The sequence below is a fragment of the Fonticula alba genome (assembly GCF_000388065.1).
Source record: "Fonticula alba strain ATCC 38817 unplaced genomic scaffold supercont2.6, whole genome shotgun sequence".
Lineage (NCBI taxonomy): Eukaryota > Rotosphaerida > Fonticulaceae > Fonticula > Fonticula alba.
The window spans coordinates 113139-126165 of NW_009242976.1; the positions used below are offsets into that span (position 1 = coordinate 113139).

At 65.0% G+C, this 13027-nt stretch overlaps 2 protein-coding genes across 2 annotated transcripts in view; one reads left to right on the forward strand and one right to left on the reverse strand.

Moving 5' to 3' along the window:
* The window catches only part of H696_03690 (adenosinetriphosphatase), a gene marked incomplete at its 3' end in the record, with an annotated part of 4924 nt that extends 4171 nt beyond the window's left edge, over window positions 1–753 (reverse strand). Inside the window, exons 1-2 of the mRNA XM_009497553.1 lie at window positions 497–753; window positions 14–359 (exon numbers count right to left, since the gene is read on the reverse strand). Of these exons, the coding sequence (XP_009495828.1) occupies window positions 14–359; window positions 497–611 (461 nt within the window). The 5' untranslated portion in view covers window positions 612–753. The remainder of the gene's footprint in view (window positions 1–13; window positions 360–496) is intronic.
* Window positions 754–3522: 2769 nt separating this feature from the next.
* Window positions 3523–11140, forward strand: H696_03691 (hypothetical protein). The gene is made up of 8 exons (XM_009497554.1): window positions 3523–4372; window positions 4490–4589; window positions 4693–4884; window positions 4997–5433; window positions 5556–8116; window positions 8284–8678; window positions 8789–10625; window positions 10777–11140. The coding sequence occupies exons 1-8, from the start codon at window positions 3627–3629 to the stop codon at window positions 11040–11042; spliced, it is 6534 nt and encodes a 2177-aa protein (XP_009495829.1). The 5' UTR covers window positions 3523–3626; the 3' UTR covers window positions 11043–11140.
* Window positions 11141–13027: the final 1887 nt, after the last annotated feature.

A 13027-nucleotide genomic window follows, 5' to 3' on the forward strand; every position in this document is an offset into this window, starting at 1 on the left:
ACGGCGATCATACCCGCGGTCGTCGCGACGGTCATATCCGCGGTCGTCACGGCGATCATATCCGCGGTCGTCGCGACGGTCGTCACGGCGATCATACCCACGATCCTCATGGCGATCATCCTGGCGGTCGTCACGACGATCGAGCTCTCGAGTATCGTGGCGACCATCTCGCGGATTAGAAGGACCGGTGGTGCTCGAAGAGGAGGCCGGCTTGACCGGCGGGCCGGCCGAGGACTGGAACTGAATGATCAGGTCATACAAGTAATCGATGAAGTCGGGCTCAAAGTTGAACTCCTTGAGCTTCTCCAAAAAAGCCCCCCGGGTGGAGCTGGAGTTGTGAAACTTAATGAGCAGGCGGGCTGGGTGCCATCAGAGCCCAGTAGAAGGAGACGCGAGTCAGCAAGGGAACGGGCAGTTGACATGGCTAGAATATGTATCGGAAGAGAGAGGGAGAGAGAGAGAGAGAGGAGAAGGAAAGGACCCGGGCGAAACGTACCAACTTTCAGGTTGGCAATTTGCTCGCGGCCGCGGTCAGACAAAGCTTTGCAGATTGCGTGGCTCAGTTCGAGGCGTTGAAGCTGGCCAAGGGAGTGGCCTCCAGGAGCGGACATCTTCCAGTGGAGAGGCGATGGGGCCCGCAGGTGGCCTGAAAGGATGGCAAGGAGGGGCGGGAACGAGGGAGAAGAAGGAGCAGGGGAAAGGAAGAGCAAGGAAGGGGGGAGGGCGCAAAAGGGGGAGGGGGGCAGGATGGAGGGGCTTTCTGGTGTCTGGCGCAATGGGCCGGCTTCGGACAGGTCACCCTTTCTTGAGATGGACCTGACCGGGCCCGCATGATGGCCAAGAAACCGCCCGCACACCCCCAGTAGCACCTTCGTTGGGATTGAGATCGAAAAGCGCTCCCTATCGTCTACCGCCGACTGGAAACGATCCACACATTTACGGGTGTGAATGACCCGGAGCCCGGGACGCGGGGACGCAGTGCCAGAGAGCCCGGGGCGCGGGGTGCGGGGTGCGGGGGGGGGGGGGGGGGGGGCGAGGAGGACAGAAACAGAGCACCCCGGGGGGTGGGGACCGCGGCGAAGGTTCGTTCTTGGGAAGACGAAAGACCAGTTCTGGGATGATGAAAATGAAAACGCAAGCGCCAAGTCTCATGTGTGCGTGATTCTCGTACATTCTGGAGAACAGTATTCCACAAAGGTGTAGTGGAATCCCCATGTAAACGATAGATGAAGCAACACGTGAGTGAATTGCCACACGTGTTACATCGTGGGAATGATAGCATCCCAGAACAGCATTCCTCGGAGAGGAATGCGGGGCAGAACAACAGCCAGGAGGCCGCCGAGGCCGAGCGGCATAAACGCTCGACCGAGGACGGAGATACGCGAGTGGGCGGGCCCAGCCGCGGGGTTCTCAGTTCCAACCCCTGACCGAGCCCAAAGGTCAAAAAGGGGGACTCTCGTTGAGAGCCTCCTGAGAGCGAAAGCCTTAGCAGCTGTGTGTCGAAGAGTATACGGAAGTATAGCCGAAGCACCAGTTAGGCCGACGAACACCTGTTCTAAGGCTTCCTCTCGAACCCTTTTTAACATCCGAGTTCCTTTCTATTTTCGCTTGCCACTAACTCGTCTCAAGCCGAGTTACTGACTCATCTGGTAACAGACGACCGTGAACCGCTGGTTGGTATGTCCCCTCCTTCATGCCAAGAGGTTACTAACCAGGTGGCAGATCACACTGGTACCCTTCGTCAAGCCTCACTCACTTGACTTAGGCTTAACCCGTGTGAACCCTGCTACAAAAGGACGGGCCTGGCGTGACCAAGCACCACGCCACCCTTGCCGCGCCCCAACCCGCGGTCCGGAGCCGAGACCAGTCATCCATTGGGACGTGTGTGGGTGTGGGTGTGGGTGTGTGGGTGTGTGGGTGTGTTTGTCCGTCGGCGTGCTCCCCTTCTTCGCGCTGCCGCGGCTCCAAGGGCCGCGCAATGAAGACCCACCCTCCTCCGCCCCCGGCCCTTGCGAGCCCTGTGTCCCCGCAGGCGTTTCGGGTGGCGAGGGGCCGCGACCACCCAGATGGGCGTCCGTGGACCGGACGCGTCCCGCTGCGCATCCACATTACCGACCCAAGGGGCATTGCCAAGACGCGAGCCCCGGCCCACGCGCCACACTGCCCGGTTGCGGGGGGAGGGGGGGGCGGGGCTCCAATTATCCAGAAAGGGGATACTGTCCCGGGAGGAAGTGTCCCATGGAACGGCGGGAGACCCCGGCGTCCGGCGTCCCTCTGTGGGCTGACCCCCCCCCCCCCCCGCCTTGAGAGCAGGGGCCGGGGAGTGGGGGCGGGGGGCCAATCCAACACCCGGCTCCCACGAGGCCCGGGCAGTCCTGGGGCATTATTCTGGGGCGCCGCCCTGTCTGCCCGCGGGGGGCGGGGGGGGGGGGCTCAAGAGACAGCCCCTACAGATCGGTGCTCTCTCTGAGGCCGATGCCGCTCCTGCCCACACTGGCTTTCCGCCAGCCCATGCAGGCTCCCTCGCACTGCCCCCGGCCATCCGGCCCCCCCCCCCCGCCCCCCAAGGCGGGCAAGGAAATCGTGCCCCAAAAATGCGGCATTCTTCGACGGGAGTGGGCCCGAGAGACGGTCGAGCGGCCCCGCAGGAACACACGCACACGCACACGCACACACACGGCGCATTTACCTGAAGCCTCAGCAACGGGCGGATGTGCGGGCGAAGTTGAAATATTAAAGTAGGGGGATATATATATGTAACTGTTGATTTGCGAACGGGATCCTGCTCAGGAAGAGCCCACCGAGCTTGTGTGACCGGCGGCCCGCTTTTGGGCGGCCGGATCTCGAATCCGACGTTCCTCTCCTTTCGCGGCTTGGGGGGTGGCATCAGGGGCCGGGGTCCTGCCCGAGAGAAACTGTTCGATTGCCACCATTCGCCTCCCGACCTGGAGCCGGAAAGCATACCACCCTTGAGAGGTGGAGGCTGCAGGCCACAACAGGGTATTCGGCCACCCGCCCCGATGTTGCGGCTGCCCGCTCACCCTGCGGGTGCCCTGGTCGGCTCGCTTGCCATCCCGGCCGAGACCTTTGCGGTGGGCCCGGTGCGCGAGAGGCGTGGCTTGGGGGGGGGGGGGGGGGGGGGAGGGTCCCTTGAAAATGATCTCACACACGCACACGCACACGCAGACCCCACCCCCCCCCCCGTACACGAATGTTCGCTCCCTCTCTGTTTCCCTTCCCCGCCCCCCCCCCCCCACCGGCGCCCGAAGGTGATACGGCGGAGATCCGATCCAACTGCTCAAAGCGTTGCGACACGAGCTTCCGGCCTCGACGGCGGATCCAACAAGCCGTTCCCTCCCCCCCCCACCCTTCTCCTCCCTCACGCCCCTCATCCCCCCCCCCCGCTTTCGCCGCGCGCGCCTGTCTGTCCCTGGGTCCGGTCCACTGGGGCGTGCGATATGCACCCGGTAGATCCCGCTCCTGCCGACCCCCGCCGCCGCCTCCACCACCCCCACCCCCACCACCTTTCCAGCCCTTCGCCCCACCGCGCCCCTCGCCACTTGCCCCACCCCTCGCCCAGCCAGCCCCCGGTTTCTCGAGATCAGCCTCTCCCCTCCCTTGCTGGTATGCCACAGACTCTGTCCCCGACGGCCATGCTCCCTGGCCCCTTTGTGTACCATCACTCCCCGGGCATGGGAGGCGGTATCTATTCGCACATGGACGCGCGTGCCGAGGCTGGTGACTATGCCACTGGGCTGCCTCCTACACACCATCTCGGCTCGGGCGGTGACTCCCTGCGCGCCGGGATCCGTCCATCCGGGGGGCCCATGCATCCGACGCCCTTTGGCGCGCGCCCGGAGTCCAGCTTGCGTGTGGTCAAGCCTCGCCATCGGCTGGAGCTCACCTCGCCGACTCGGGTGACTGGCCTCAGCCTGGCGGCTCTCCAGGCCAGCGCCCCGACCACCCTCCGGCCTGATGCCACCCCCCTGCCGAAGACCGAGCCGGTGTTCCCCCAGCCTCAGGCCGATCCGCTGGCGGGACTGGACACTGCCGGTGCCCGAGGGAACCCCCCCGTATCGGCTGTTTCCCTGGATCCGGCCAAGCCCTCCACCATTCCGCTGAGCTTTCGCCACTTATGGCGCACTGTCAACCGGGCCTTCCCTCCCAGCCTGGTTGTCAGCCGCACCGCGGCCGGCGGTGGCCGGCGCGATGCCAGCCCCGACGATGAGGACGATGATGTTCCCCTCTCCAAGCAGGAGGCCACCTGCGGTCGACTGGCCATCCTCTCCTCCGGGCATCTGGATCCCATGAAGCGGGCCCTTGGGGACATCCTCCAGCACTATCGAGTTGACAGCGCTTCGCGGCACCCGCTGTACGTGTGGACCCCCTCTCTGCCACTTCAGGGCCAGTGCACCGAATGCCGATATTGACACTGCCCCTTCACGCCATCTGGTCTTTCCCTCCCTCCCCCCCCCTCCCCCCCCCCCAGGAACCAATCTTTCTCGTGCATTGCCAGTAACCTTCCCCTGGGGACGGCCCGCTCACGTGTCGAGACCCAGAGCCACATCAAGATGGTCATGATCGATCAGGTGCGGGCATGCCCCTCTTCCAGTGTCTCCTTATTTCCCTCCCCGGCCATGGGTCTCCGAAGTTCCTTTTCACTCACGCTCCTTTGTCATTCCCCCTCCCCAGCTTGACACTTGTCCATGGACGCACATTGCCATTCCCCAGGAGTTGATCCAGCTTGATCGAAATGTCCGCCCTGTCAAGAAGTCCCCCAATTTGGATCCCTCCAAGGTCCTCTCCGTGGAGATTCTGGTCGCCTGCGCCAGTGACTTCTCCAAGGGCCCGGTGTCCATGTGCAACGATTGTGTTTCGCGCGAGGTGTGTTATCTCCCCCCTCGCCCTCCTCTCTGTCAGTCTGTCCTCTTCTCCGTGGTCACACCCTGCCCAGTGTGGGGATCTTCGTCGAGCTGACATCTCCCGTGGCAAACAGCACCGCCGCATGGTCAAGCGCCTGGACAGCCGGATCAAACGCCTCCAACAGCAGGCCGGCGGCTCTTTCGACAAGCTTGTTGCCCTGCCCGGATTTGCGCATCTCCGTGGCCAGCAGCTGGAACCGCTCCTCCGGGACATGAGCGGCCCGGTGACGGCCGACGCCCTGCGTGCGCTCCCTGGCGCGAGTGCTTCCACCTCCGAGACTCCGGTCGCCCGGCCAGCCTCCGTCGAGGTGTTCATCAATTCCCTCGAGTCCTATCGTCAGGCATTGGTGAACTTGGACGAGGCCACTCATCAGGGCCCGCAGTCGGATGATCACCTGCGAATCATTGTGTTCAACTCTTCGCAGCACATTCCCCTGACCGATGGCATGGCCAAGTTTCGCGTTCGCATCACTTGTTACTCGCGTCACCATCAGGAGTTGACTGGTTATTGGTGCGTTTCTCATCTTTCTGCCTTCCCTTGATCCATGATCGTCCCTCTGGAGCTGCGTGACCCTCTAACACACACACACACACACACACACACACACGCTCCTTCTCCATCCCCTGATGTAGCTTGGTCTTCATTTTCCGTGATCATCAGGGTCGCTTTGTCACGGCGACCGTGGCTCCTCCGATCATGGTCACCGATGACCACAAAAGTGCCAAGGTCAACCGGCGCGCCGGCGGTGCCGGGGCTGGCTCCGGACGCGATCGGGCAGGCTCTTCGGCCCCCCCCTCGCCAGATCGGCTTCTCCCGGCCGCCGGCACTTTGTCGGTGGCACCCAGTGCTGGCCGCCATGAGCTCGAGGCCACTGGTGGTTCGCCCTCTTCGCCCTCTTCGCCGATTGTCTCGGACCCGAGTCTGCCTGATGATGTGACTCCTGCTGGCAGTGGCGCGAGCAGCCCCCAGCTGTCGGATCACTTCCCGATGGCGGGCAGCAGCCGCCTGGCCAGCGCATCGCATTCGCTGGAGCCTCTCCCACAGGTCACCGGCTCCCATCACCATCCTCATCACCATCCTCATCCCCATCCTCATCATCATCATCATCATCAGCAGCAGCAGCCCCAGGCGCACGTCCTGACTCACCTCCAAGCCCAGCATGGGGTTGCTCTTGGCCCGGCAGCGGCTGAGCAGGGTGGATCGCTGGCCGGTGGCTTCCACCACTCGCATCACGGTCCATCGCACCATCATCACGCGGGCGATCTGGATGCCGGCTCCCCTCCGATGCGTGGTGCTTTCCTGTCGGAGCATGGCGATTCGCACCTGATGGACCCGCATCTGGGGCATATGCCTCCCGGTCCGCCGGAGTCGCACCATCTTCATCACCACTTGCACCAGCACCCCCACCATTCAGGGCACGCGCACCATCGTGTGTCCGGCAGCCAGCCGGGCCTCGATGTTGGTGGGCATGATGGGGCCGACTTTGCCCCGGTCTCGGGATCGGGCCTCCTTCGTCGCCCGACCACCCATTCGCCCCATAGCCCGGATACCACAACTCGTGGCATTTATGGGCTCATGTCAGCGGATCAGGCGTCCGCGCCGCGGCGCTTTGCCGGCGACGCCCCGCACCATGTAGTACACCCTGGAGGTCCGGCCGACCACCATGCGCAGCACTCTCACCACCATCACCACCACCATCATCGTCACTCGCAGCCGCAGCCGCAGCCGCAGCCGCAGCCGCAGTCACAGCCGCAGCACCAGCAACGTCAGCAGCGGTCTCTGCCGCCCCAGCAATCGCAGGGGCACTTCGCCTCACAGGGGCAGTCCCACTTCCAGTCCCACCCGCAGGGGGACATGCTTGTGCCAGCTTCCGCGACTGGCGGCTTTCCCGCTACGTCGCACGATGGAGGGGCTCCGCTACATGGTGCTCCGGGTGGCTTCGAGCAGCGCCATCCCCTGGACTCCGGTGTTTCCGGTGCGGCATATCCTTCCATGCATCATGGAGGTGTGCCGCCGGGCACCTCCAGATCCGAGATTGCCCCTGTCGGTGGTCCGGGCTTCCCGACATCCCTGTCGGCCGATCGCCGGGGGCCTGGCTTCCTTTCCGGGCCCGACAGCACGCATTACCTAACCCCGAATGCCACACCCGGCCCGAGTGAGCCGGCTTTTGGTGCCTACCCCCCGGCTGGCGGCCATGGCGCTGCCCCGAGCGGCCCCGGACCCGACGTCTTCACCGACATGCATCATCATTCGCCCTCGAGCAGTAGCCCGGGTGATGCCAATCGCCTCCGTCAGCCGGACTCCTTCCGTCCACCGCATCTTTACCCGCAGCAGCACCACTTCTCGCCACATCCCCCGACGGGACAGCCCCAATCGCAGCCCCAGTCGCAGCCACGGTCGCAGCCGCAGCCGCAGCCACAGCAGCAGCAGCAGCAGCGGCAGCAACAGCAACAGCAGCAGCAGCAGCCGCCGCCGCCGCCGTCGTCGGCACATCACCATCCGCTTCAGCAGTCGGCTTATGGTGGGCCTGCCGGCACCATGGGCTCCTATCTGCAGGCTGGCCGCTCGGATGCCCTGATGTCCGTGGCCCCTGCCCATGACCACCCGGAGGAGCATCACCCGGCTGAGCTGGGCCCGACCGCCACCACGGATCCCTCCCACCCGGCAAACTGCTACTTCACATACCCCGGACAGGGGACGTCGGCTTCCTGCCTGCCGGGAGCCCCCGGGGCCCAGGCAGCTGGGCACTATTCCGACTTCCTGCCAGGGCCTCCGGGATCCGCCGGTGCTCCCCCTGGCACTTTCCCTGCCTTTTCGCCATCGATGCCAGGCACCATTCCCTCGCCCAACACACCGGCCCTTTCGTCATCGGTGCTCGGCGAGGAAGCCCCGGCAGACGTGGTCATGGTCGAGCCGGCGCGCGCGCCGATCGGTTCCATCATCACCGGCCCGATGACCGGCTCGCCTCTCTCCGAGGTGGCCTCTTCGTCCCCGCACTCCGGGCAGTCTTTCTACTCGGATGCCGTGCCTTTCATCGGGAGTGCGTCTGGCCTCCTGATCACAAGCACCGTGGCTCCCGTCTCGCCTCCCAATGGCAAGGATCTTCCTTGGCCCGAGGTGTCGCGGGTCATCCCCCGCGAGGGATCCATCCGTGGCGGTGTCGAGGTGACCGTCCTTGGGCGCAACTTCATCGGTATGTGCTTCTCCCCTGTCGCCCTTCCCTTTCTCCCGCCCTCCCTCCCTGTTGCGCTGGTGGATGGATTGGACGGCGGCTGCATGTGTTCTGGCGGTTGGCATACTCACCTCTGCGTCTCTATCTCTCTCTCTCTCCCCCCCCCCTCCTCCTCCTCCTTCCACCAGACGGCGTCACCATCAACTTCGGCTGCTCCCAGGCCATGGTGCTGCAGGTGTGGAGTGACACGACGCTCATCTGCCTGCTGCCCCCGGCGGCTGAGCCGGGCGATGTTCCCGTAGATGTGACCCTCACTCAGGCGGCCCTTGAAGGGCTCCAGCGCACGGCCCTGTCGGCTCCTGGTGCCGAAACCTCGCCCTCTCCATCGATCCCGGCCTCGACGGCGCCTGGAGACCCTCCGGCCGACTCGCCCCCGGGTCCTGGCCCGAGCAATGTCCCCGACGCCAATGCCCGCGAGATTGTCCTTTTCAGCTATCGCGACGACATGGACAAGGCCCTCATGGAGCTGGCCCTACGGGTGATCGGCGTGAAGGTCAATGAGAAGCCCGAAAATTCGAGCCAGGTGCGTCTTTGCACAGCCCTTTGTGCATGCGGTAAAGTGTGCATGTTGCCCTGCGCACCATCTCCACACCTTTAGCTCTGCTAACCCCCCCCCCCCCCCCAATTGCCCAGGTATCTGCCATGATGTCTACCTTGTCAAACTTCCTCAAGAGCGGCTTCCCATTCCTCAACACCGGGGGTGGTGCTGGTCCCTCCGATGCGAGCGAGCCCATTGAGGAGATCCCCGACGAGCAGGTGGCCGAGCAGGCCCACAAGCATGTGGCCGAGTCCACCGACGCGTCTGCTGATTCCGATGCCGCGAGTGACGCCGGGATTGGCGATGGCTCGTCCGCCACTTCGACGCCTCCGCCACGCGCTGGACGCCCCCTCCGGCGGAGTAACTCCTTCTCCTCGATCCACTCTGGCAGTTGTGCCAGTGGCACCACCGACTCCGGCCCGGGGGCATTGGAGCGTTCGCGGTCCTTCGACACTTCGCTCCTGGATCTGGACCTGGTGGACCTGCATGGCGGCGTCCTGTCAGATGACTCCTCTGCCCCGCAAACCCCCCGGACCGAAGGCCAGTCGAATCCCTCCGAGGCTTCCCCCCCGTCGCGACTGCCTCCTGGCATGGAAATCGGCGGCGGCCAGGACGAGGAGACCATCCTGCGGGCCCTTTCCGCGGCTTATGGTTTCCGGACCTTCGGTCTGCCCTTCGAGCACCGGTCCACGTCCGGGCATACGCTCCTCCACATGGCCGCCATCAGCAACTACTTCAGACTCTGTTGGTTCATCCTGGAGCGGGCCTTCTCGTCGGAGGTCCTGCACGCGGTGGACTTCTATGGCCGGACGCCTCTGCATCTGGCGATCATCCATGACCATCCGGTTGTGGCGACCCTCTTGCTGTTTGCCGGGGCCGATGCCTTTGCCACTGATGCCTATGGGCGAACTTGCCTGCAGTATGCCGCTGTGGGGTCGCGTTGCCGGTCGATCCTGGCCCGCATGCTTGCTCGGTCGGATTCCCCCCTGCACGCGGCGCGTCTCGGCACGAGCCCCAGGTCGGCCACCTTTGCGCGCTTGCGCTCCGAAATCCACGCCCTGCCGGAGCTCTTTGGCTCGGTCCCGGCCCTGCCGGCCGAGGCACGAGTTGGTGGCCCTGTCACTGCCACAACGGTCGCCGCTCATGGCCTGGCCGCCGACGCCAATGTCCGGCGGCCGATCGGGGCGGCCTCCGGCGCCGGGCCCACCTCTCCGGAGGCCTTCCTTCAGGAGATGAAGTCCTTCATCGACACGGTGGCCGATCGGGTGTCGAGTGTCTTCCAGCCGATTGGAGCCAGCTCGCTCAGCCTCTGGGACGATTACAGTTCCCTGGTGTCGGTCCATGCGGTGGACCTTTGGCAGTTGGCTCTCGGCAAGCTGTCCAGCATCCCCTCCTCGGTGGTGACTTCTTGGTCGGAGAATCTGGCCTACTATTTGCGCCAGCAGCAGCAGCAGCAGCAGGCCCAGGCCACGGGCGGTGTGTCGGCAGAATCCGACACATCCCCCGCCAACCCCGCGGCCGGGACCCCGGCAAGTGCTGAGGGTGCTGCTGCTGGGGCTCCCGCCACATCCACCCCGCCCGGTTCCACCAAGCGCCCAATCTCCCCGGCGCGACTGATGAACTTCCTCTATGCACTGGCGCTGAGTCCGTCAAGCAATCCGGCTGCTGCTTTGCAGGCCGCCCGCCAGGCAGCTGCCATCGATTCCGCTGCCACTCCTGTCGCCTCTGCCACTGCCACTACCACTGCCACTACTACTGCTACGGCTGCTGGTGCTGCTGGTGCTGCTGCTGCCGCGGCCGCTCCCGCGACCAAGTCTCTTCACACGCCACAGCAGCAGCAGCAGTTTGTCCGTCAAACGGTCACAATCGAAATGCGGCCCGGCCGCAAGCGCGATCGGATGCTTTTCAACTTCTGGGTCCCCATGCTCATTTGTATGTTTCCTCTCCTCTGCCTCTTGCCCTCTCTCTCTCTCTCTCTCTCTGTCTCTCTCTCTCTCGCTTCCTCGCCGTCTGACCATGGACATCTCAAAACCACCTCCCATCATCATCGCCATCCTCCTCGACGCGACTCCACCCCGCCCAGCCTTCTTCGGTATCATGTTCCTCCTCAAGCTGGTCCCCTTCCTTTATCATAGCTACCACTCGGCCATGGTTGGGAGGACCGCCGCGGTCTCCGTTGCCGACAAGCTGGCTGCCGTACCGGCCTCGACGGCGGCCGCCGTCGAGCAGGCCGCCACGAGCGTGGTCGAGAAGACCTCCGAGCATGCTGGCATTACGTCCTTCGTATCCGACACTGTCTCGCGCTTGATGGATCTCTTCCATAGCCAGGCGCCGATCATTGCCACCTAGCATTTACGTTGGCGGCTTTCCTTTCCTTGTATCCAATCAACCGATCCCTCTGTGGGAGGGACGAATGCAAATGCAATTGCTTGTAGATTACCTCTTCCCCCATCCATGTTGTACATGCCAGAAAATGGGCTCAAGTTGGTGTTGGCGCGCGCATGGGGCTGGTGCCCTGCGTTGTGTGTGTATGTGTGTGTGTGTGTGTATGTGTGTGGATGCGGTCTCGGCCACCGGGATCAATCGTGTTACCCGGAGAAGGCATCATCATAAAGCACTGGCGGACTGAGGACGAGGGGCCTCGCATGGCGTAGAACAGAAGAAAAGATAGCTGAGTGGCCGTGTGGCCGTGTGGCCACGCCGCAACGGGAAAGGAAAAGGCTCGGGTGGAGAGCAGGAGCCAAGCGGCGGGGACAGAGGGGGAACACATCCACCAAACGGGGATCTGTGTGTGTGCGTGTGTGCGTGCGTGCGTGCGTGCGTGCGTGCGTGTGTGTGTGTGTGTGTGTGTGTGGATGGGCGGGAGGGCGTGGAAGTCTCCATCACTTGTGAGAGGCGAAAGAAAAAAAAACGCACACCCAAGGCCACACAGGCTCGACCCCTGAGGGAGTCCGATCATCGGAAAGGGGTTCGGCTCATGAAGCCCTGGGGATCAGGGGGGCCGGCGCGCGAGCCACAGCCACGGCTGGCCCGGTGCGCCGGCACCACGCTCCTGGCGATCGGGAATACCATCAACCCCGACCGGGCCGACGGGCTGACCCGGTGTGGGAACATGCTGCGGTCCTCGGCCAGGCCTCCCGGGTTCCCGGGAGGCCAGTTGTGTAGCCAGGCGGCAGGCGGGAGGGCGGGGGGGGGGGGGGACAGCAACACGGGGGCAGTTGGCTGGCCGGGGAGTGGTCGCCATTTTTGGGGCTGGGGACCGCGGGGCCCGACACCGGGGCGCGTCTCGGTCGGGACCCGGCTGCCCGGGGGAGTTGAGCGGGGCCCTGTCGCCAACCCTCTCCTGGTGTCCGCACGCGCCACTGCCCCAATGTTGGGGCGCGCCCCGGGCGTCTTTCCCCCGGGCGGCTGTTTCAGTTCCCCGGCCTCCTCGCTGACGACGCCCGGCGCTGGAGGGCGAGGGACACATGTGCGGGTCTCCGCTCGCCAGCTTCCTGTGGCCGGCCGGCCCCCCCCCCCCCCGGCCCTGCCGGAACACGCGGCGAGAGGGATACGCCCCCGGCCGGGGGACGCGCGGAGGGGCCTGGCCTTATCCATCATCAGTGGGCACCTAGGTCGGGGCGCAGCCGGGGGACCGCGTCCCAATGATTCCTGCGGCTTCGGTCGCCGGAAGATCTTTCCCTGCCGGGCCTTTCCCCGGCCGAGGAGAGCGAGTTCGCCCCAGGGGGCCAATGGCTGGTGCCCGCTGACCCGGGTAGCGCGGGGCATGTGGCCGAGAAACGGCAGGAGCGCAGGCAAGAGGCGCCGGCATCCTGCTGCCGCGTGTCCTCCTCCTGTGTGTCGACAAGCACGGGCATGAGGCCGGTGCCTCGGTCCTGGGCCGATCTGTTCCGTGGCCTGCCCGCCTGTTGCCCCGGCCTCCTCGGCTCCGGCCCCTTCCCCGCGCCGGGGGCCGAGGCCCAGCGGCGCCTGTGAAAGAGCAATCCCCGCGCGGGCATGGTTTTTTTTTTTTTTCGGTCGCAGCGATGCCCCTTCTCGGCCGGGGCGGGCTTCGATTGGCAAGTCTCCCCCCCCCCCCCCGGCCGCAGAGCTGGCTATGGCTGGACAAGCTCGCCAAGGTGGTCCTCTCTCAACGTGGACGCTGGCGCCCGGCTGCGGAGCTTCCTTTTTTCCCTGACCTCTCCCCCTGCTCGGCTTCCATGGCCGCGAGGAGCCGGACCGTGGTGACCTGCCCTCGCCAGCAGCCCAGGCCATCTCCCTGGGTGAAACTCCCAAGGGGAGGCGCCTCGCCTTCGTCGTAACCAGGCGACGGTCCTCCCTCCCCTCCTTCTCCC

Coding starts and splice junctions, on each gene's coding strand:
- H696_03691 (XM_009497554.1), top strand. CDS start 3,627: ATGCCACAGACTCTGTCCCCGACGGCCATGCTCCCTGGCCCCTTTGTG. Junction 4,885..4,996: donor ACGATTGTGTTTCGCGCGAG/GTGTGTTATCTC, acceptor CGTGGCAAACAG/CACCGCCGCATGGTCAAGCG. Junction 10,626..10,776: donor CTGGGTCCCCATGCTCATTT/GTATGTTTCCTC, acceptor CACCCCGCCCAG/CCTTCTTCGGTATCATGTTC.